Source organism: Melanostigma gelatinosum (assembly GCF_949748355.1).
Source record: "Melanostigma gelatinosum genome assembly, chromosome: 12".
Classification (NCBI taxonomy): domain Eukaryota; kingdom Metazoa; phylum Chordata; class Actinopteri; order Perciformes; family Zoarcidae; genus Melanostigma; species Melanostigma gelatinosum.
The window spans coordinates 19,072,483-19,092,416 of record NC_136645.1 but is presented as its reverse complement, the minus strand read 5'-3'; the positions used below and the strand labels follow the sequence as shown (position 1 = coordinate 19,092,416).

Genomic DNA, 19,934 nt, shown 5'->3' with positions numbered 1-19,934 from the left:
TTTTAAAGACCTTTTATAACGCTGAGGAGCTGAGGAGTCTTCCATAGGTCCCACAGACTGTGTAAACACCAGTCCACCTGCTACCATCTATACGAAATACTGAAACCTCTACAGGGAACTGCTGAAGTCACCTGTGGTCACCTATATATTGTAACAAACGACGACAGGACGAAATGGACATACTCATGTAGGAATCCTCTTTTGCGGTTATAAAAGGCCATGTTAGCATATTCAACTCAACATAATTCAATGGAAAAATAACATTTGGCAAGCTTTTAGGATCAGGTTTATGAAGACTAACAGCAGAGACATACCTCCCTCTAGTGGTCAATGAGAGAAGCATTTGGATTAGCAGTAAGAGGACCGCAAGCATATGTTCTTTTAAAAGTCAATACAGGTGGTTGTACATATTACAGCCCATTAAATATTAATTGCATATACTTTTTACTCCTGAACCTCTTTTGAAAGCATGTCATAGGTTATAAGATTGAATTGAATGATTGCTGTTATTAACAGTCGGAAAATCAACTGAAGAAAAAAACAACTACAGTTCCTGGTTCCTGAAGATGCGTTGCTTTCTACAGTATTAAGCACAACACTGAGTAAAAACACTGAACCTTTATTGACAGCTGTATGTATATATCTGTGATTATTGTGAACATTTGCTGAAGCAGGTAAAAAAAAGACGAAAAAAAAAAAAAAGGTCTAGGTGTGAGTGCCTAGCATTCATAAAAAACATTACACTAAAAACAATGTATAAAAACAAGTTCATCAACAAAGGCCATTGCATTTGATTAGATAATGTAAAAAAAAAGAAAATTGGAAACAGTTAAGATAATCCTTCATTTACCAGGCACTTAAATGAATACTGGTGACCAGCAGCCCCTCTTTTGACCTCCTTTGTACTTTGTGTTAGCATCTTCAGACTGAACGCACACCGAGATGGACAGTGAGTGAATACAGAGCATCAGAGAAGTACCTTTATGTTATGAACATAGTTATAAAAAAAGACGACAGGACCTTCATCATAAATAAACAGGCACCTGCATGGTCTACTACACAACATGATAGAGATAAAGAGGGATGTTCTTTTAAGTGAAGTTAGTGCATGGCTTCTACATTATGTACACATTGCCTGGTGTGATGGTCCACTTTGCACGAAACAACTGGACCCGGAGGAAAACTGATTGGACCTCTGAAGAAATGATGCCGCAGGTTAAAGACAGCAACATGGTAATGTGGAGTAATGGGTGTTCTTACCCATAGGTTGTGACCAACAAGCACCTCAAAATGAATACAAGAACAGAACACACTCTTAAAAAAAACAAGATACAAAGCCCACACTGGCACAATCATCTATTAAATATATTCCTTGGCTATAAACTTGATCTTTTTTTTTTCCATGTTCCTGAAGTGTTACCATAACACAGATGACTTTTTCCACAAGTTTCATCACGGCCCAAATCACAAAGCGTAACAGACGAACCTTCATGCAAACCCTATTCCGTTTCTTCTTTGAACATGCACTACAGTCCAGTGCAGTTGATTGGACCAGTTTAAACGATCTCACTCAACACACTCCGGAGTGGTTGAAGCTTCAGTGCTCCACTGAAGTCACATCAGGTCCCGCCTTCCCTTCAATATTCTTCCAGAGTTGACGGAGCAGTGAACCTACATTTCAGAGGGATTTCCTAAACGTCCGACCAATAACTTCCATTGATCTGAGCTAGTGAGAGCACTGTAACATACTACAAAGCAGTCGGAGGTCTGGGTGAGGGTGTGTGTGTGTGTGTGGAGGGCTGGAGGCACTGAGGTTGAGGCGCTGTGAAACAAGGAGTCTCTGGGACAGAGCGGTCGCAGGCAGGGTCGGTCACAGTGGAACCACGGGAAGGGTCATCCATGCTGCGGTTAAGGCAAACGTGAACGCCCGGCACTGCTCACGAGAAGCCATTCACACAAATGTGAGTGCGTTTCCACTGATGTACCAAAGAAGTCTTATCCACACACACACACACACACACACACACACACACACACACACACACACACACACACACACACACACACACACACACACACACACACACACACACACACACACACACACACACACACACACACACACACACACACACACAGTTTGAAATGCATATAAGAAAAGTGTTTCCTCCTCGAACCCTCTTCCCTGAAATGTTTGAGACTAATAATCCAGCATTCCTGTCTTTATTTTGGAGGAAGGGGGGGCGGTCAAAGTTCCCCTCGGATGTGGGGTCATGGGCGTCTCAGACTTTGCTGTCAGAGGGCAGGTCTCCCAGGGCGTGGACGATTTCAGTGAAGGAGGGGCGCTCTTTCAGGCTTATCGCCCAGCAGCGGACCATGAGCTTGTAGATTTTGGAGGGGCATCCATCTGGAATTGGCAGCTTCAGCTTCCCTGTCTGCAGACCTGGAGGGGAGGAGGACCAGAGGAGAGAGGGAGGTTAAACCCTATCAGAAACACGGATACACCTGGTGGTTAACAGGGGCCTCTTAGCTCTTGAAAGACCCCAACATGTTGTTTGGTGTGCTGGATCAGAACCTGGACTAAATATAAAAGCCTCGCACTGACCTTCCAGCACCTCGTCGTCGCTGAGTTTGGTATAAGGCATTTCCCCGAGGCTGAACACTTCCCACATCAAAACTCCAAAGGCCCACACGTCAGACTTGGTGGAGAAGTCGTCTTCAAACACGGACTCTGATGGGAGCCAGCGCAGCGGGATCCATGCCTGTCTGTAGTGGTAGTACTCGCTACACACATGTTCACAGGAGACACAACAGGGCGATGGAAACGACTCAAATCAGCCAGACAAACAGAGACTTTCTTTTTTTTAAATTAGAATCATGGCATTTATTGTCGTAGATTATTTAAGTGGGTGATTACTATGAACCTGTTGTAGACGTCCTTGCTGAGGCTGAGCGACGACACTTTAATGCGTCTCTGACTGTTGATCAGGCAGTTTCGGGTGGCTAGGTCTTTGTGAACGAAGCGGTGATTGGACAGATGCTCCATCCCATGAGCCACCTGGGCACAGATGGAAACCTGTAGAAACAAAAAAAAAACAGTCAGGGTACTCAACTGACCAAGAAAGCATGAGATCAAACCATGACTTTCAATTTCTACACTTGGCTTTTCTATGGAATAAACAAAGAAGATGTAACGTGTTATTACGTGAGCTGAAGAGGTGCTGGAACATTTTGGTGAGTTTCTTTATCTTTGCACAGAGCCAGGTCAGCTGTTGTCTCATGTTTAGTCTTGACCCTGTCCTTTTGAGGCTAGCTGCTTCAGTTATAGTTGGGCCCTTGATACATATTCTAATCTTTCTCTTAGCTCGGGAATTGTTCCCTAAAATCTGGATAACTGCACATATGTTTCCACTTCACACGCTTCGCTATACGCCAACCGTCTCCTGGCTGCAGCTTCATATTCAGCGCAGTCTGAGCTACTCATCTGACCCTTAACAGGAACGAGTATTTCAACACTTACTTTGGTCTTGGTGCTGATAGGCTGAGATTTCACCTTGTCATCTTTGCTTTTGGAAATTCTCAGGAACTGCTTTAGGTCTCCCTGTTATGATAAAAGCAACAAAAAAAGAATGCATGAATAACATTTAGTTTGTCATTGTTGTTAAGCTGCGAGTGGGCGCTTCTATTTCTGTGTGCTTACCAGGTCATAGTACTCCAGGATCATGTAGTGGGGCTCCGCCTCCCTGCACAGGCCCAGCAGGCGGACGACGTTGGGGTGGCTGAGCTTGGCGAACATTTCGGCTTCGCGGCGGAAGTCCAGCTGGAGCTGCTCGTCTCTGCCCTGCAGGCTCTTCACCAACACCACCGTCTCCTCCTCGCTCTCCTCGATACCCTTAGCTTTGCACAGCAGCACCTCACCAAACTCCCCTTTGCCTGTACACACACACACACACACACACACACACAGTGTAAATGTCAGAGCACATGCTCCATGTGTTGCACATCTTGTTTTGTTAAGTTATGGCTTAAAGATCAGGCGACACACAGCACAGGGACATTCGTTCTCAGTTAATACACAGAAGAGAAGAGTTCAAATCAATCCACCTAGAGTAGTGATGGTTTGTAGGTTTGCTCGAGGAAAGTGGAGCTTATCGTTGACGTGGCTGTGGCGTTTCTCGGTTGTTGCCATGGTATCCATATTGGTGAGAGCCACCTCCTCTTGGATCTCAGCGGTGGTGTGGCCATTTTGTTGAACGGCTCCTCCTCCTGATGAACACAACACACATCCCACAGGCTCAGGGTCAGACGCAATACCGCAAATCTGACGTGGGTCCAAACAGAGTGTAATGTATTCATCGTTGTTCTGTGAACACCTCCTCGATGCTCCGCTCAGACAAATCCAAGATAAGCGTCAGACGATGGCTAACGGAGAACAAGGTGGTGTTAAATGTGGAGCAAAGACAAATAACAAATAAGTCATTTTGGATGTTGTTTCTGGTACAGAACTTCTTTACAGTGTGATATTTTTGGAGTTAGTAGTTTCAGTCAAATGTAAATCAAACTGTGACTTAGGAATGTCTTATGGCTGACCGTTTCTCACATAATGGAATATTTATCGTGCTCTGAGCTGTTCCATCATCCACGTTGAGTTTGTTTTCCAGCTCAAAGCAGCTGCTACGTTTGTGTACATCAACCTGCTCAGCAATCTTTTTTTTTGTGTGTATATTAAATGATGAGCATGCTTCATTGAGTCACCTTTCCAGTATTTACACATGACGTACTCAAAATCTGAAGTGTGCTGTTATCTTACAGGTTCACTGCAATACCTCGGATAAACACAAGATGGCAGCAAATATCCTAAACACTTAGAGGACCATGACTGAGGGAATACAGACTACTCACTTAACCCTCGGGCTGCTTGGACAACTGCCTAACCACAAATGAATGAAAGTTCGTCTCCACCGAACACTCGTACCGTTCAGACACTCCATCTCGGGCTCCTCTCCGTCCTGGCCTTTCTGCAGTCTTTTAGCGTTGCGTCTCTTTTTGCAGTAGAACATGAGTCCGAGCACGACGATGATGTAAGCCACGGCTGCTCCCACCGACAGGCCGATGGTTTGGATCATCTTGTAGGGAGCCTTGTCTATTTCTTCATCGAAGGAATGCGGTGATTTTTCTGTCGGGCACAGGCATTAAATATGGTCAACTGAAAGTGTCCTGAAACAGTGTTTATCTTTGAACACACCCAAGTCTTTAATCAGCATCACATATGGTGTTACATCTTTCAGCACGGGTATGCACATTTTTTATAAGAGTAGACTTTTCAAAATAAGAGTTGTAAGAGTGTAAATGGAAATACAATATGCAATCATCTTAGGAAGCTGTCGCACAAAAAGCTCTACAGAAGAAAACCTTTATGTCGGTTTTATAGATTAAAAAGGTGCTTGCATTGAATTTGAGCACAGTTTAAAACATAATACTATTTTTGAAACAGTCACTTCATTCAACAAGTTGCCGGTGAGGCGTCGACCCTGACAAACTACGGCAAACATCTTAATTCAATCGTCTCTTACTTTGAACTAAACTGGACGACCACTCTGCTACATTGGGAGATAACGAGTTGATGTGGGAAACTAATGCTAAAGTGTGTGACTGTAACACACACACGGCGCCAGAGAGAGTGAAGCATTATTAGATCTAACGTCTGCCCAAACCCATCACCTCGGTGACAGCTGTGGCGTCAGAGTTGAGGCTGTGGTTATTAAGCTGTCGAGAGGGACGATAGGCAGAGGGTGGAGGTTTAATTAATGCCCTCATCCTTTTATACTTGGTGTTCGGGGCTTTCGCCCCATGTGTGCAACCTTTGTCCCCGACAAAAGAAGCCTGTGTGTAGATGTGTGTGTGTATTGAACTCACCCACTACATACAGCTTAGCCACACGGTCTTCGATGCTGCAGCTGTTTCCGGCCACACATGTGTACCTGCCCGTATCATCGGTAGTAACATCTGTAATCACCAAGGAGCCATTGGGCATCTTCTGGAACCTGGAAGAAAGAAGGGACGGAAAGGATGAAGGCTGAGGTCTTGCACAACGAAGTCCACTTCAAATACACAACGGGCCGCATGCAAGAGCATTTTCACATTCTCATCCTGAGTCTCTCCTATTTTATTGTGTAAAGTTAAAACCTTAACAGCACAAACGCGTCATAAATGGCTAGTTTCAACCTGTTCAATAGCAGGTGGCTGTGTGTCAGATCTGATCTTTGGCATAATTAACACCCGGCCTGCTCCTCTCCGTTTGTGGGCAACGTTCATTCACAAAAATGTTACTCAAGTGTTAAGAGAAGGACTTCACACCGCACAGCCCACCGTTGGAAATCAGAAGGCGAAACCAGAAACACTTAGCAGTGTCAGCACCGGTATTACATAATATTAGTGAAACAGCTGTCGACAAAGCAGGCGATGGAGAGGACATGTGACAGTCACAGAGATGGAGGACAGAATATCATAATGTACAGGTAAGTGATGGACAGCAACCTGCATAAATACCCTGAGGCAACTGTTGCATTGAGAAAACTTTCCTGACTGTTGAAAAATTGCCATGTTAAGATACGCCAATAAATCTAAAAACATAGTGCACAAAATATAACTTTTGCATTATATTTATTTTAGCTGTTCATGTTTATTTCAGTTAATTTTGTTGACATATTAAAAGCCTGCATTCATTTAGATTAAAGCATTCTCATTGTCAAGTCAAACCAGACAATTTGTGTTGTTTTCTCTTTGTGGAGAGAGGCAGGACGTCTGTTCATGACTCATACGAAAGCTCTGGACCACACGTGTATATCTGCCGACTACTAAAAGAAAGCACAATAAAATTGGGGACTATGACAAGTTCTCTTTTATGTGCCACTTCAAAACAGATCTGGTCGTGAGAGAAGTTCTTGCACGAGGCCCATTGTATTCAGGTGTGCAACAGTATTTTTGCACAAGCTAAATCTTTTATGAAGGCACGGACCTGCAGCTGCAATCAATCCTGTTTGGAACCTGTAATCACAACCCGTAATCCTAATCCACGACGGTTGATGGCAGATCAGGAGGCCACGCGTCTCACTTACCTCCTGTTCTTACTGATGTCCAGCGTCTTGTCTTTGGCCATCCAGTGGATGTGAGGCTCGGGGTCGCCGGTGGCCTGACAGTGCAGGATGGCTGTGTAACCTTGGTACACCGTTGTATTCTCCGGTTCCACCTTAAAGCGAATGTACACTGTGTGCACAAACACACACACACACTCATTAAAACAACACTTAGACCACAACTGGGCCATAACATTTCCTTTGTACTGACGTGGTCAACATCTCAGTCACACTCTTACAACCCAAATTCATTTCATTACTGGGCAATAAAAAAAAGCCACCGAGTGCACATTAAATGAGTCTGTGTTCGCCGCATGAAGACGATCAATGACTCGTACGTACTGAGACCACAGATAGTTTCTGTGTGGGATTATTGACCAACACCGCGGCGTGGCCCTTTCTTTCAGCATGACCAGTGAGCGGGTTTACCTGCCACAAAGAGGGTCACCAGGGCCCGGATCTCCCCCTGGAGGCTGTTGGAGGCGATGCAGGTGTAGTTGCCGGCGTCGCTGCGGGTGACTTTGGTGAAGTGGAGCTGGCCGTTCCTCTGCTCCACCTGGGGCGGCAGCTCTCCTCCGTCTGCAGGGGGAGACAGAGAGACAGAGGGAAAAGCGGGGTTAGGGTGATTCGGTGGTTAAGCGGTTAAGTCTATGGCAAACGCAGATGAATGGAGGAAATGATCCATGATGATTAAACTTCCTCGTACTGTTTATTACAGATGTTTCCACGCATGCTTCTGGAAACATCATTTGTCATCATTAGGACAAAAAAAGGAATGAAGGGTACTGCTGCATTTTGAAAGAGACATTTAAATCAAGTGTTTAACAGTCCTCATCTGACTTAAGCTATTTTTGAGCTCAGGTTGAGCCAGCGACGTGCACACCTGCTTTGGTCCAGTGGATGCTCGGGCTCTCTCTGCCTTTAGCAGAGCACTGGATGATGATCTGGTTATCCAGCTCCAGGCACTGAGAAGGCTGGGGGGTCGGCGTGAACTTCAGCTTCTCTGGAACGCAAGTCAAAACACCACACGCACATTACACACATTGTAAACATGGTGGGGGGGGGGGGGGGGGGAAAGACATGTCAAAGCCTCTTTTGTGCAAGTCGCACTGCAGAAAAAAAAAGACACGAAGCTGATGCTAATCAAGTTCACACATTCAAGAAAGTGGCTTCACGCACACGTGTAGACACAGATCTGTTGAGTGTGAAAACTGAAGTCTATCAGAGGCTGAGATCATATAAACAGAGATCGGCCAGACAAAGCAGCGATGCGTCAGGCCTTCTAGCACAGTGATCCTACAGCAGCAGAGCTCTACGCTGACAGGGTTCCAACGTGGAGAGAATGTGTTAAAATGGAGGCTAGAATAAAGCTGTCCTGCTTTGGTCATATTTTACGCCTCTGTGGGTGTCCTGCTGGGACACAACATGAACATGGCTCTTCCTATTTTAGGAAACACACACAAGCCCACAGGCATGACCACATTTGTTTGATATTTACTCTCAACAATGTATTACCGGTACTATTGCCTGGATGGGATTTCACTCATTACACATCATCTTTCAGTCAGTCGGGGGAATAACTTCACATATTTGCTCGGTGTACGTTCAAAGAATAATCTACCGTACTGTGTGTGTGTGTGTGTATATATATATATATATATATATATATATATATACACACACACACACACACACACACACACACACACACACACACACACACACACACACACACACACACACACACACACACACACACACACACACACACACACACACACACACACACTAATTCCCTCACTGCTTACCAAGTACAATAACTCTAGCTTGCCCAGACAGTCGGCCGCCTACAGTCTTGGTTTCACAGCCGTACATCTGGCCGTCGTACACCTCCACATTGTTGATCCTGAGGGTGCCGTTAGAGAACAGCTTGAATCGAGAGTCCTAGAGGGAAAAGAGAGAGAGGAAGATATTTTAAAGTTTAAACGTTCATCGGCTGGGTGTAGAAAGAATGCATGTCTGAAAGAGGGCACCAATGATGGTGTGTGTGTGTGCGTTATTGTATTTGGTCACTGACCTCTGGCGTGATCATGATGTTGTTGCGGAGCCACGTGACCTCGGGTTCAGGGTTGGCCTGAGCGTGACAGTGAAGGTAACCGGGCTTACCCTCCTCTAGGTGGCTGTCCTGAGGCCTCGTCACCCACACCGGGGCGGCTGTGATCACACACACACACACACACACACAGAAAATATTATATAAGCACAGACAACTACCCACACAGAATATACACAGCTACATGGCGGTGCCTTGAAGGACCACACTTCTTCATTCTTGTATAGATGTTGTATAGTTTCTACTCTTATACTAGTCGTGTATTTCTGTAATTCCATTTCATTTATGCGTATTTAAACTGGTCTATTTATTGTTCGTGTTCAACATCTGAATTTCCCCTCTGGGGATCAATAACAGCTGATTTTATCTTAATGAGCTTAGCCCACTGGTCATGACCCAGACATAGACACCATTAATCCCTGTGTATCTAGAAGCTCCAAGTGTTCCCAGCATGCTCCCGACATTAAGGAACAAGACTTATTGTGAATGAAAGAGTGCTACAATGACCTGTGCTGTTTGTTAGGCCTTATTGGCTTATGTATCTAAAACTCAACAAATACAACTATTAAACTATTTTGAGTATCGAACTTAACATTAAACACTGAAAATACAATAAACACATTGTGCGTCAATAAACATAAAGGCATTTTAGTTAAGATTAAAGCAGCAGAGATATCCTGATTTTCTTTAAATATCTCGAGTCAGGGCAAAGCTCCAAAAACACTGGATCCTACATCTCCCACAATGCTTTGTGAAAACATTTTCCAATAGATCTCCCCGGCCCCGTACTCGCAAACTTCTTTCAAACCACATGCGTCCAGTTTATAATGCTTCCTGCAAATAATTTGAAGTCTCAGGCCCAAGCGAAGGGTTTTTTCTCTTATTTCTTTTACAACATTTCAAAACAGTTTCCCAGGAGGTGTAGTCCTTGTGATGGGTAAACTGAAGTGTCCCTTTAAAGCTGTCTGCGTATGACTCACTGGCCACAGTGAAGGTGACCTCCTGTGTCCTGCGTCCTGCCCTGTTCTGGGCCACGCAGGTGTAGGTGCCCGAGTCTCCTTCCTCTGTGGGACTGAAGATCAGATCCAGGCCGTCCTGGTACACTCTGCCCTCCGTGGGCACCGGCTGACCTCCTCTCTCCCACCAGACCCGGGGCTCAGGTCTGCCGCGTGGGGGACGACAGGCTACCCGCTGCAGGGTGTCCGCTGTGAAAACCTTCGAGTACTTGGCCACCACGTCTTCTATGTCTGTGGTTGGAAAGCAGAGACAGTGAGGAACTTTTAGCATGAAGTAGCAATGCAGAATGAATTGATTTCCACTCACACAAGGCCCCTGATAATCACATATCTGATAATCACATATCTGATAATCACATATCTGTCTTAAAAGCCAGCGAAGCGTTGCTGATTTTTAATTTCATGAGCAGCCCCGAGCGCACTTAATTCCAACGCACGGTTCTGTTAGCAGAGATCCTGTCTTGTTAGTGAAAGTCCTCTGAGTTGTAGCGCCGGTCACAGTAATTAGAGAACAAAGCACACAGTAGGCCAACTGGGTATATAGGTTGTGTGGGAATTAACTACAGCCTGTGTGAGGTGGGTCATATCAAAGCTGGCAGCCCCTATACAGAAAAGTGGAATGTGATCTGTGGTACAACGACTCACAAGACCTCCCACTACTGTGTGGTTTAATGTGTGTGTGTCCTAAATGGAAGTCATTAATACTTTATTGGCTGACAACGCTCCGAAAGCTGGTCAGTGGCTACGACCTATGAGTCTAAGATCTCAATCAATTAATGAGAACAGAAGAAAACACACATTTCTCAGCGGATGAAAGGGAAGTCGAGGGGAATGAAATAGGTTGAGCTACGATGGAGTGGCTGTTTAAACTTCTCCCTAAATACTGAATTCTACTGTGACACAATCCCCTATGATGCCTGCGGGGATTACCATCAGATTAAGAGAATTAAGGTATTTAAATGGAGCCGTGGTTCACTGGGTTAAAACTGCAGAAACAGCCGTGCCTCCTTAATCCAAAACCCTTGGGGGGAAAAGGGGGCTGATCGAGGGGAAATAACTGTTCGAGATTCTGAAACTCATAGAAATTCCAGCGCTAAGCTTATACAAAATATTTGACTTGCATACACTTGCATTTCCAAATGCTGACTGACTGCTAAAAGGAGATACTACCGATTGTTTCTGCTTTACGCTCAAGCAGCCATTCAAAATTTATTATTTATTTTGGAGTACTGGTGACAGGAAAAGAGCAGGCGCTGTTATGTGCAATGTTAAAACAACTGTATGTGTCTGGACTTGTAGGTTACATTGTTTCCCCTGCAATTATGAGAACCTGATCTTTGCGCACATCCACAACATTATATTGGTTATAGTTCGGCTGTTTTAAGTGGTTTAACAGGTGTACTCATTTCTTAGCAGTAAATTTCTACTGATGTTGGTAGAAAATCACAGAAGCAGCTCTCATGACATTTCACGAGCTCATAATTACACTGCTTGTTAACCAGATTGAGTCACACTGGTACGCTATCTAATGTTGCTCGATCAGCCAGGTGCTGCTGCGCTCGGGAGAAGCTTGTTGAGCGAAACAAGTTTGGCAAACGGCCGGACTTGGAGGAGGAAATAATATGGAGGGAAAGCAGGAGAATGCACCGGTGTGGCGCGTGCAGTGGATACAGCTGGGCCGGATGTCAATAAGGGAATGTGATTATCATTGGAGGGATCTGGCTCTAAGTGAAAGAGCCAGAAGAAGAAGAAGACGGGAGGGGAGAGCAGAATGCGATTGGAGGGCGGAAAAATATGTAATCCAAATGCCCCACTCACTCTCAGATTACTGAATCACAGGTGTTCATCTCTCAACTGCAAATATATGTGTGTGTGTGTGTGTGTACGTACCAGCTATGAGGAGGGAGGCCTCCAGTGTAACATGGGACCCTCTGAGGCCACGGCCGACACACTTGTAGGTCCCCGTGTTCCTGGGCTTCACCTGGGTGATGAGCAGTGTGCCGTTGGATAACAGGACCAGACTGCGGAGGAGAGACGAATCAAACACGTTAACACTTCAACCTCTGCTCATTCATACCGTCTCCCCATCGCTGTCCAACGGGAAAAAGGGTATCACACATCATTTGTACATGAAAGCACATTAACAGCAGCGCATGTCGCAGGAATGCTTTCTGCACGCGTGCAACTCCCACCGCCAGATCTCGCTCAGATGGCATCTGAAAATAATTTGCAGCATTTATTTCGGCCTGCTGGGATCACCAGATGGAGATGCTCTGCCACACAGGACAAATCAAGTGCCAGAGTGCCATAATGGAAAGACTAATTTAGCACAGGCCTACTTTCTCCGTTCTTGGCGTGTTATCTGACGCTATGTGAATTGCCCTGTTTCACTAAACCCGAGCAATCTGCTGCCGCAATTAGGTTAAAGGAAATGCTAAGAATTTGTCCGCCGAAGACGGAACACAATTTAATTCTAAAAAGGCTTTATAAAGAGCAGGACTGATGGCTGCCCCCCCGGCAGGCTGAAGGGAGTATCAGTGCTAGTGATGGACGGGATGAGAAGTAATTAAAGGCTGACCTTAACCCAGCTTCAGGACTGAAAGACAAGGACAGAACAGAGCTCAACAGACCGGACAACTCAACAGCCCATCACAGCTACAAGACAAACATCACAAAGCTCGTGGGAAAAGTGAAAATGTAAAGCAGAGTGGAATTAGTGATGCTGGATCCAGTTAGGATGCAGAGTTTTCCATCCAGGACTATCTGGCTCTGCACAGGGTTCCCTCAGGACGGCTGATATTTCTGTGTCATCTCGTCTCATCTCTTCTCAATAGCGGGAGGGAAATGAGCTGTGGGAGCTTGCGTGTGTGAATCTGTGTACCTCACTCTGAGGGAACTCTAAAATAACCACAAAACAAAATGAACAAAAGGCAGCGCTTCATCTTCATAGCTACATGCGCTGAAAGAATTGGTACGGTTCCTCGTCTCTCCCTCCTGAGTTGGTTTGACCCGTGGGGCACAAACCTTTCTGTCTGCTAAAATAGCCCTGAGCTCACTCCGGTATGTTTTTTCTTAGTTTCACACGCGTGGAAAAACAATCTACATCAAATATTCACACATGATCTAGAGGGAGGGTTGTCAAAACAGTGCAGGTGCGAAACAGAGAGCTGCATTCCTCTGGCGTTACATCAGCGCAGATCAATAAACACAAACACAAAGGCAGCCTTGGAATACCTCAACCACAGAGAAGCCAGGATTTTAATGCAACAGTCTGCGCGCGTGCTTTTATATTCATGCTTAATACCCATCCATCTGTAATCCCGGTGCTGAGTCATCACTGCCTAGGTGACCAAGCCCGCCTCCGACAATCTCATTATACAAGTGACTAACTATTGATGCTGAAGTCCTTCTCTTCCCTCCCTCACTGAACACAATAATCACTTTACAATACAAAACCAGGCTCTTGCTCCCCATGTGGAACAGCTTGCCTCCAACGTGTCCAAGTAGAAGCATGAGGTGCTATGAGCCCTGAGGGTATACTTGGCACTTGGTATAGAAATTGGTTATTATGTCGTGTGCTTATAGGAGACATGCTGGTAAGCGTACTGTAGCTTGAGGGCTACAGGAGAGCCCTTTGTGATAGGCTGGAGAGAAAGGCTGCGTTCAAGTGATGTATAGTAGACGGCAGAGAAACTTTATAGCGCTCTGCTCCAGTAATAATATTCCTTAATGTGCAATTCATCTTGCACGCGAGTTGTAACGGCACACAAAGAGCCGAGAGCCCATCGCAAGGGTTTACGCCTCATTGGGTTCAAAAGGAATATCCGATTGTGGCTGAAGCTGATATAACGGTAAGTAAGGAGTGGGGTCGAGAGTCTTGAGATGTACGATAGGAAAGAGGAGCGTGTTGCAGAAGGGGAGGATTTAGCGCTCAACATACCGGGACTTGTTCGCCAGCAGCTCGTTTTCGTGGTACCACTCCAGCGTGGGGGCCGGCACGGCGGTGAACTGGCAGTGGAGCGAGGCCTCCTCGTTCTTCAACACCACCTGGTCCTCGGGAGTGACCACCGGCCGCGGAAAACTCTTATCTGTTTAGAGGGGTAGACAAACATCTGCATGATTACATCTGCAGGCGTCAGGCCGCCAGGTTGCATCTGCGCGGATGCGTAGGCGCCGATCTATTCCGATCTTTATTAAAAGCCGCCAACAGCAGCGTGGGGCTGGCGAGCAAGCGGCCTGCAGGTGTGTGTCAACACCTCAGGGGCCCCGGGGAGACTTAATGAGGTCAGTGAACCGACCCTGCTGCTTATCTGGACCATCATCTCCTCCTTTTTTCTTTTAACCACCTGGAGAATAGAATCACACAAAGGAGACCATCTCTCTCTTCTCTGTGGTAATCTCAACTCACGCTAAGGCAAGAAATTGGGGTTAGAGGGACTCAAGTGGGGTCGACTATTATGGAAGCAAGATAAATCTGTGCCTGAATGATCAATTTAATATATCATTTAATGGGTAAAAACTATTTAGGGCTGGTCATATTGTATTTCTTGCAATGGATGTAGCTGGATTTTCGATATCACCGCAAAACACGGCACAGTATTTTCCTTCTATTCACATTCTGATGACTATTTCGAGCCCCCCAGCTGCCCTCTAACACTGGACAAGGCTGCTCTGACCTGCCAAAACCGGAGATTTGCTACATAACATCCTACAGGAGTAAAAAATTAAAATAAATACCTCACAGACTTCAGAACATTGTTATTCTCCAAATACAAAGCTGACGCTCAATAAAGAAACAGGAACACGAAAATACCCTTAATCCAGGTTCACGCGTGTGAGTCTTTCAAATCTGAACAGCTAATGGAGGCATGGTGCCAATAACAGGATTGGGACATGGCCCCCGGTTGGTGTGAAGAAAAAGAAAGGCGTTCACACCTGGCCCACCCAGGAAGTCGGCAGGAAGAGCTCATCTTAAAGAGCTGTGACCGTGCATTGAAAAGCTGTCAGCCTTTCCTTAAGGTGAAGCCCTATAGAGGAGCAGAGGGTGGCGACATGGTAACTGGAAACTCAACAATCACCCATTCTCCCTCCACACAGGTGCTAACCTGGCGTGCCTCTGTGTTGCAGGTGACTAATTAGAGTGGAGCGGGGCATCAGGTTCCACACACAGATGTGCTGCTGTATGGAACCTACTTACTCAGTGGTGTAGTGAGGGGATAATAGGAGGGGTGCACACACACACACACACTACAGTTACAGAGTCAGGCCAACAGAGCGACACCGCTGCTGCTGAGGGAGCTGATGTTATTGTTCACTCTGCAGATGTTTATGATGTTGTTTCTGTCTGCGTGGAAGGAGGAAGGTGCTAACACTCTCTGGTAATCACATTAGGAACTCTATCACTTTCTCTTCCTGCTCTCTCTCAACACTAATGGACTATATACCCCCCCCCCCCCCCCCCCCCGCCCTCCTCGCCACACTTCCTGGCAGGTGTGGCAATGTGGAAAAACTCACTCAAGTCATTTAAAAAAAAATGGCGATTAAAGGTTTTAACGTATATAATGTAAGGAGGCAATGTGCTGCTTTTTTGACTGATTTATATAGTTGCAAAATGAATATATTTGAGTTTTGGACTGTGTGCTGAACAAACCAAAAATCTTAAGACGTTACATTGGACAATAACAAACACACACACACACACACCTATAATGTTGAGAGTGAAGTTGCTGTTGCTGCAGACGTGGCCGGCTGCATTCTTGGCACAGCAGTAGTACAGGCCGTTGTCGTCCGTGCTGGCACTCGTAAAGGAGAGCGTCCTCTCCTTGTTGTTGATCTGGTGGCTCTTCTCTGTCAGCTTCACCCCGTCCTTGAACCACTGGCACGTCGGCCTGAGAGGGAGAGGATAATAGGCATGAGGGAGGTTCAGGAGAGGAGAAGAGAAAATGGGGGACGAGCCGTGCGATTGAGGAAGCAATAAAAGAAGAAGATACAAAGGTGAGTAGAGGGGGAAAGAAGAAGAATAGGGACAAAGAACATCAGGGCATGAGAGAGGCCAACGAGGACAGAAGAAGAGTTTTTCAGTACAGTCCTCAACGCGATCTTTAACCCTTTGAGCTCTGAACTTGAGGTGACGGGGGAGGAGACTCACCGTGGGTGTCCATCAATATGACAGCGCAACGTGACCGGCGCGGAGCTCTCGATCTCTCCTTCGGAGGCAGGCTCCTTTAACGTCACACCACCACTTTCTAACCCTGAGGAGGAAGAAAAACAGAGTGATCCGTGAGCCGGCGGAGGGAAGGAGCAGGAGTAATAAAAGGGAGGAGAAGGACGGGAGGAAAGATTGAGTTAAGTGGTCATCCCGTCATTCGCCCTCGCGGGATGAGGGCAGAGTCGGGCACATCGCTGTCACAGCCCAGTGACTCATGCACGTGGACAAAGCAAGGCAGCTACCACATCACTGGGTCAGCTTTCATCGGCATACCGCTGTCCTGCACTCAAGAAGAGCGAGCTGGGCCTTTACGGCGCTTTTTATGGACATTTAATGGACAGTTCATTGGCTGACTCTGTTAAAAGAGCTTCACTGCTGTCACAGCGGCCCATAAAAATCTGGCAAAAAGGGAAACGAACAACAAGGCAGACAGTGAACATGTTTTGAATTTTTTTGCACCATGCAGTTTTAATTCTTTAAATGCAAGAACAGCGCATACTTCAAAATGTCTTTAAGCCTGATCAGGTGGGTCTACAGTATTATTATCATCATGGGAAGAGGCGACATCACTCTCGCTCGTAACATGAAACCTGGTCAATGGCGTCTTGAGTGACAGATGAACAAGAGAATAAATGAAGGAAACAGATGCCAGGGAAAACGATCCGCAGCCGTCCCTTGAATGCATCATGGGGCAGTGACGAATGAGAACAGTGTGGTTTTACCATTACGGCTTTGACCCAGTTCACTGGGAATTATACATCGACTACATACAGTATATGTCAAGAAGTCATCACAGCAGCAAATCATTCCGACCTTCTCCTGAGAGGAGGGCAACATACAATCATTTTTCAGTCTCCAAGGGAGACTAGTAGATGCATCTCATGATGAACCGAGGCACTTCATCCCTCTTTCAATAAAACAGCAGTGCGCTGGCTCCTGTGTGCTAAGCCTCTTTGGCGTAGCCAGGAATCCAGGGCCAGCCATGAAAATGCCTTATTTGATTTGATGAAGACGCTTTTTTTTAATTTTTTGTTGATAAAATGTCCACGTGCTGCCGAGTAGGGGTGTGAATCTTACAGTATTTCAAGATTCAATTTTGATTCTTGGGAATCAGTTCTGGATTCGGTACATAAGGTCGCGAACTTCAGGATCGGCTCCAGTCCGCTGTGCCCTTTTCAAGGCGGTGTGGTAAAATATGGCAGGAAAGCGGAGTCTTTGTATTTCAAAATGTTATATCAACTGATCGCTCTACTGTAACACACAGATGCACACTAAAGTCTACTGAAGTTATTCGTGGAGTCTCCCTTTGGTGAGTGGCACCTTATATTTGTCTGTGACACAGCGCTAGTGTACCCGGCAGGAATTCCCCTTCGCCTGCCGAGTGTGTTGACTACACAAATACTTCATGTTCACGGTGAATGAGAACCAGGGCTAATAGTTGTTTACACCCGGCGTGGTTGCTGACAGAGCGTTTCTCTGGGCTGCCCTGGTTTCTGCACGAGTCCACGAGGGTTTCGAGTGAATGCAAGTCCTTCCATCACGCTGAGCTCCCTTCCTATAGCCCGTGGCTGAATACTGCGGTTGCATCTCTGCTGCAGTTTCGATCATCGATGAAATATGCATGCCATGAGCCTCCACCAGAGACGGCGGTGGAAGAATCACCGCTGTGAGGTCAGAGGGGGCGCTAGAGGAAGACCTGTCATAATGAATTACAAAGGAACCGGGTATTACTCTGCACCCTGGGGGGATCATGGGTAATCATCTCTACAGTAACAGGGGGCGCTCATTAGCTCCCTCACAACACAAATGCCCCCGAGAACAGCCAGTGTGTGCACATCACGCTGCATTACATCAAATGTGTGTGTTTATGCGTCGGTTAGAGACAAGTGTGTGAGCGTGTACGTGGTGGTGAGAAGTAGAACACACTACGGAGCTGTGCCCCTGAGCTTGAATGCATGCGTACAAATGTACCCGATTTGACTTTTGAGAGTTCTGCAGAGGATCCTAATTGGTTGGCTGCCTCAGCCAAGGCCGTTCTAGCTTAGCGGAGGAGGAGGAGGAGGAGGTGATGAAGGCCATCCCAGCTACGGGGACCCGGGGCCAGACGCTCAGGCAGACGTATTATTAGTGCACTGGAAGCAAAGCGGGGCCCACAAAACCAGACGGGGGAAACAGTGAGTCACCGATGGAGGAGGACAACGTTTGATAGAACAACAAGTATTCAACTGACATTTACAAAATGAAATAAAGAATTTGTTTCAACCTGCCTGGTGCAACAGGTGGATGCTTCCACCATCAGGGGGAGTCAAACCTTTTTAAAGTCACATTCTGTGCTGCTTTTACGAGAGTCCGTGCGTTTTCTGCTTATCGATTGAAATAATAAAAAACATAATGCGTCAAACTACAGATTTCAACGTGTCGGTGGCTGGTATGTCTTTCTTGGGAAAACCCCTCCGACACCTTCTTCTTTTTTTACATGTGTGAGAAATATTTTACATTCCAGATGCATGAGTGTGAAATCCGAGCAAAGAGAGACGAGTAGGTAGCGTGAGCACTAAGAGAACCCATGGTGAAAAAATAATCACAGTGCAGGACACACTGCTTGACCTCTGACCTGACAATCATTGGAAAAATGAGCACCCCACACACACACACACAGCATGGTGACTGTCTACAGTTTCTGCCACTCCTGGCCCATTCTGCTCTCTAGCAGATTAAATCCAATTACTGGTATTATTTAATTTCCACTTTGACCCGGACAGTCACACATTCTAACCCTTTACTCCGCTCACAGCTCCATCCGCGCTTCAGGTTTCTCCAGCTGTCCAGTCGACAAACAGAAGGCGCTCTTTCATAACCTGTTAGAGGCAAATACTTCTCCGTAATCCCTCCCAGAATGCATGACTAAGTGTTGGAGTAGGCCTGGCAGCTACCGCCATAATTAGGGGCGTATAATTATTATGTTGGAGGCAGAACAGGAAGCCCCATCAACCCGGGGATGATAACAGACGAATTGTGAGGAGATTGTGAAGGCAGATGCTTGGACCATTCAGTCCTCACTGCGCTAAACGGCAACTGCAACCGTTTCACTCAATGAGCTGATTTGTTGCCATGGAGCAGGGTTTCTGCGACAGAGAGGCAAGGTGGATTGTGATATCCAGGGTTTGGGGATAGAGATTTAACTGACAGCAGCATGTGGGGATGGAAATAACTAAAACATGTGGCAGCGTGGCTTAATGTTGTTAACCGTGTGCCCTAGCGCAGTCCTGGGAACAGCGTGATGGAGTCAGCTCGCTGCTTTAGACGAGGTGTCAGATTTTATCAGCTGTGGCTGACGGGGGTCAAACTACGGCAACTCAGAGAGACGCTGCTGTTGTGACAACGCAGAAAGAGGAAGACGGGGAAAAGACTCCGGCTGGAGCAAAGTGACACTGCAGGGGAGAAGCTGACGGATGGAGCCT

At 46.3% G+C, this 19,934-nt stretch overlaps 1 protein-coding gene across 1 annotated transcript in view; it reads right to left on the bottom strand.

The window, feature by feature from the left end:
• Positions 1 to 603: 603 nt before the first annotated feature.
• The window catches only part of ptk7b (protein tyrosine kinase 7b), a 67,778-nt gene continuing 48,447 nt past the window's right edge, over positions 604 to 19,934 (bottom strand). Inside the window, exons 3-20 of the mRNA XM_079280681.1 lie at positions 16,414 to 16,516; positions 15,969 to 16,153; positions 14,206 to 14,353; positions 12,156 to 12,286; positions 10,230 to 10,496; positions 9,214 to 9,350; positions 8,945 to 9,080; positions 8,020 to 8,139; positions 7,566 to 7,715; positions 7,119 to 7,266; positions 5,917 to 6,044; positions 4,976 to 5,176; positions 4,105 to 4,266; positions 3,701 to 3,933; positions 3,521 to 3,601; positions 2,925 to 3,076; positions 2,606 to 2,784; positions 604 to 2,443 (exon numbers count right to left, since the gene is read on the bottom strand). Of these exons, the coding sequence (XP_079136807.1) occupies positions 2,283 to 2,443; positions 2,606 to 2,784; positions 2,925 to 3,076; positions 3,521 to 3,601; positions 3,701 to 3,933; positions 4,105 to 4,266; positions 4,976 to 5,176; positions 5,917 to 6,044; positions 7,119 to 7,266; positions 7,566 to 7,715; positions 8,020 to 8,139; positions 8,945 to 9,080; positions 9,214 to 9,350; positions 10,230 to 10,496; positions 12,156 to 12,286; positions 14,206 to 14,353; positions 15,969 to 16,153; positions 16,414 to 16,516 (2,822 nt within the window). The 3' untranslated portion in view covers positions 604 to 2,282. The remainder of the gene's footprint in view (positions 2,444 to 2,605; positions 2,785 to 2,924; positions 3,077 to 3,520; positions 3,602 to 3,700; positions 3,934 to 4,104; positions 4,267 to 4,975; positions 5,177 to 5,916; positions 6,045 to 7,118; positions 7,267 to 7,565; positions 7,716 to 8,019; positions 8,140 to 8,944; positions 9,081 to 9,213; positions 9,351 to 10,229; positions 10,497 to 12,155; positions 12,287 to 14,205; positions 14,354 to 15,968; positions 16,154 to 16,413; positions 16,517 to 19,934) is intronic.